At 53.9% G+C, this 2,500-nt stretch overlaps 1 protein-coding gene across 2 annotated transcripts in view; it reads right to left on the bottom strand.

Annotated features, from left to right (window-relative positions):
• LOC122251392 (uncharacterized) overlaps window positions 1-2,500 on the bottom strand; it is a 32,875-nt gene that overhangs the window by 787 nt on the left and 29,588 nt on the right. Inside the window, exons 6-7 of one of the 2 annotated variants that reach the window (XM_086548868.1) lie at window positions 1,987-2,500; window positions 1-1,956 (exon numbers count right to left, since the gene is read on the bottom strand). The exon at window positions 1-1,956 is cut by the window's left edge and continues 787 nt beyond it; the exon at window positions 1,987-2,500 is cut by the window's right edge and continues 1,403 nt beyond it. In XM_086548868.1, coding sequence (XP_086404994.1) covers window positions 1-1,956; window positions 1,987-2,500 — 2,470 coding nt within the window. The other variant, XM_086548866.1, reaches the window with a different exon arrangement.

Here is a 2,500-nt window from a genome sequence, read left to right as displayed (position 1 = left end):
AGGACATCATGGAGTCCCACGATTTCCCCGACGACGTGGGGCCTGTGCCCTCGGACTGTGACATGGGCATATTCTGGGAAGTGACTGTTTGGCGGTACGAATAGACGCGCTGCATCCCTGGCATGCCGTGTCTGCCGGAGGACATGGCGGAAGACATGGCGGACGCGGAGTGTGGCCCCTGGGAGTGTATCCCGCTACTGAATGTCATGTGAACGCCCTGTGAATTGTCCATGCCAGCGAGGCGCTGCGAGGCACCAGCAGAGGAGTAAAGAGTAGAATCGTGAGATGCTCTTTGGGGCGAGAGATGTCCGTGGGCGCCCAGGCCCTGGGTAATGCGGTTTGTGGCTACGGGCACATTATTACCCAGAACCACATGGCCTCGGAATCCGGATGGGACCTTGTATCCACGAGCCCCTGGGATCTTCTCCCCGGGCTGGATGGGTCGCCCTGGACGCTCGTACAGAGGGGACCCGTCCAGCCTCCTACCAGGCGCCGGCATAGCCATGACATTTATGGTGGGCGAGCCAGGGACGTTGGGGAGAGTGAGAGTCGTTCCCGGGCCCCCTGGCAAAGGAATCGTCCGCATTACCATCTGTCGGTCATTCCCTGTCCCCTCAAGATCTACCGGAGGGATGGTGGGAGGGTGAGACTCCGGCTGGGACGCCGGACGTGGTTGTGGTGCAGGCATGTGAGGTCCAGAGGTATCCACGTGCTGAGGAGCAGGCATACCAACGTGAGACAAAGGCTGTACTAAGGTAGTGTGCGATGTTACAGGTTGTAGAAAAGAGTCCTGGGCCACCGCAGGATGTGTAAAGGCATCGTGTGGGTGCGGCGACTGCGTCGGAACCTGCGGTGATATAGTGGGCACAGTTGTGGGTTGCGGCGAGACAGAAGGCTGCGTAGGAGTGTGAGACAGATCATCGGCGTCAGGCTGTGGCAAGGACATCTGTACCTGGTGAACTACTATACGAGGCATCGGAGTGGTGAGCTCTGGCTCTGGTTGTCCTGGAAGAAAAGGCTGTTGAGGTCTTTGAGGGGACACAGCAGGCTGCGGCAAGGGCGCCGTCTCTGCAGTGGAAGGGTATAGATGGGGAGGTTGTAGAATCTCAGGAGGGATATAATCTAAATGTGGATCTATTGAATCTTCGAGGTCATAGTGCACTGAAAGGTCAGGGTGTGGAATGACGTCACCATAATCTCCCCCCTCGTAGCCGTAGTCGCTATAGACTGTGTAGTCATAGTAGGGACTCGGGTCAATCTTCGGAATATGGAACTTTCCCTGGCCGGAAAGGCTGTCGTGACTCCCATGTGTGTAAGTCGCCAAGTCGATTCTCCGGTCATCCGACGGCTGTCCATCGCCCTCCTCGAAGTCGCTGGGGACGGATGACTGCTCGATTTCGCTTTCTCTCGGAGGAATCCCCGCCCCGCCATGGAGGCCGTCCAGGTCGATGTACTGGTAGTCCTGGCCAGGATAACTCCACTCAGACGCAGGGTAGCTAGCGATCGCTGGATGCATGTCTGGTTGGTGGACCGTTTCCATGATGCTACCCAACATATCCTGTCTCATGTGGGGTGCGCCTCCTACAGCAGAAGGATCATATGAACCGTCGATCGGTTGTAATTCCTGCAAGCTTTCGCTTATAAATGGTAGGTCTTCATGGCCAGCAGTTTGACCATGATTCCTGAATTCAGCATCTTGACTCAATCCTCCCTGCAACGCCCCCTCTTGCCCTTCTTGCAAAGTACTTTCTACAGGTATTCCTGTATGCACTAGGTTTTCATGTTCGAATTCTGCATGTACTTGGCTGTGTTGTTCGGACTGGTCGAGCGTTGTGCTTTCCTCGTCGAAATGTCCAGTTTTTCCCTCCTCGTTTCGATCATGCTGTGAACTTCCTTCACTGCCCACGAGATTTTCTTGTCCAAACTGTCTGTGAATATCGCGTCCTTGATCAAACTGTTCGTGAATATCCCCTCCTTGTCCAAGAGCTCCGTGAATATCCCCTCCTTGTCCAAGAGCTCCGTGAATATCCCCTCCTTGCCCAAGAGCTCCGTGAGCACCTCCTCTTTGCCAAAGAGGTCCGTGAATATCCCCTTCTTGCCCAAGAGCTCCGTGAACACCTCCTCTTTGCCCAAGAGGTTCGTGAATATCCCCTCCTTGCCCAAGAGCTCCGTGAGCACCTCCTCTTTGCCCAAGAGGTCCGTGAATATCACTTCTTTGCTCAAACTGTCCGTGAATATTACTTCCTTGGCCATATTGTCTGGAAATATCACTTCCTTCCTGTCCGTAAGTTGATCTTCCTCCTTCAAGCTGTTTGCTCACGTCTCCTTCTTGCAATGTATTTTCTAGTTCAAATTCTGTGTATAAATCATTTTCATGACCACCTGGTCCATACACAGGGCCTTCTTGTTCATACTGTCCGTGCTGCTCTTGTTCTGCAGCAGTGTTGCCTTCTCTCCAAGCAGATAGATCATAAGCAGTTGCATTAACGTCTTCAAAACC

This window comes from Penaeus japonicus, unplaced genomic scaffold (assembly GCF_977035675.1).
Source record: "Penaeus japonicus unplaced genomic scaffold, GWHDUDI00000001_assembly GWHDUDI00000021, whole genome shotgun sequence".
Classification (NCBI taxonomy): domain Eukaryota; kingdom Metazoa; phylum Arthropoda; class Malacostraca; order Decapoda; family Penaeidae; genus Penaeus; species Penaeus japonicus.
This window is presented reverse-complemented; position numbering and strand designations above follow the sequence as displayed.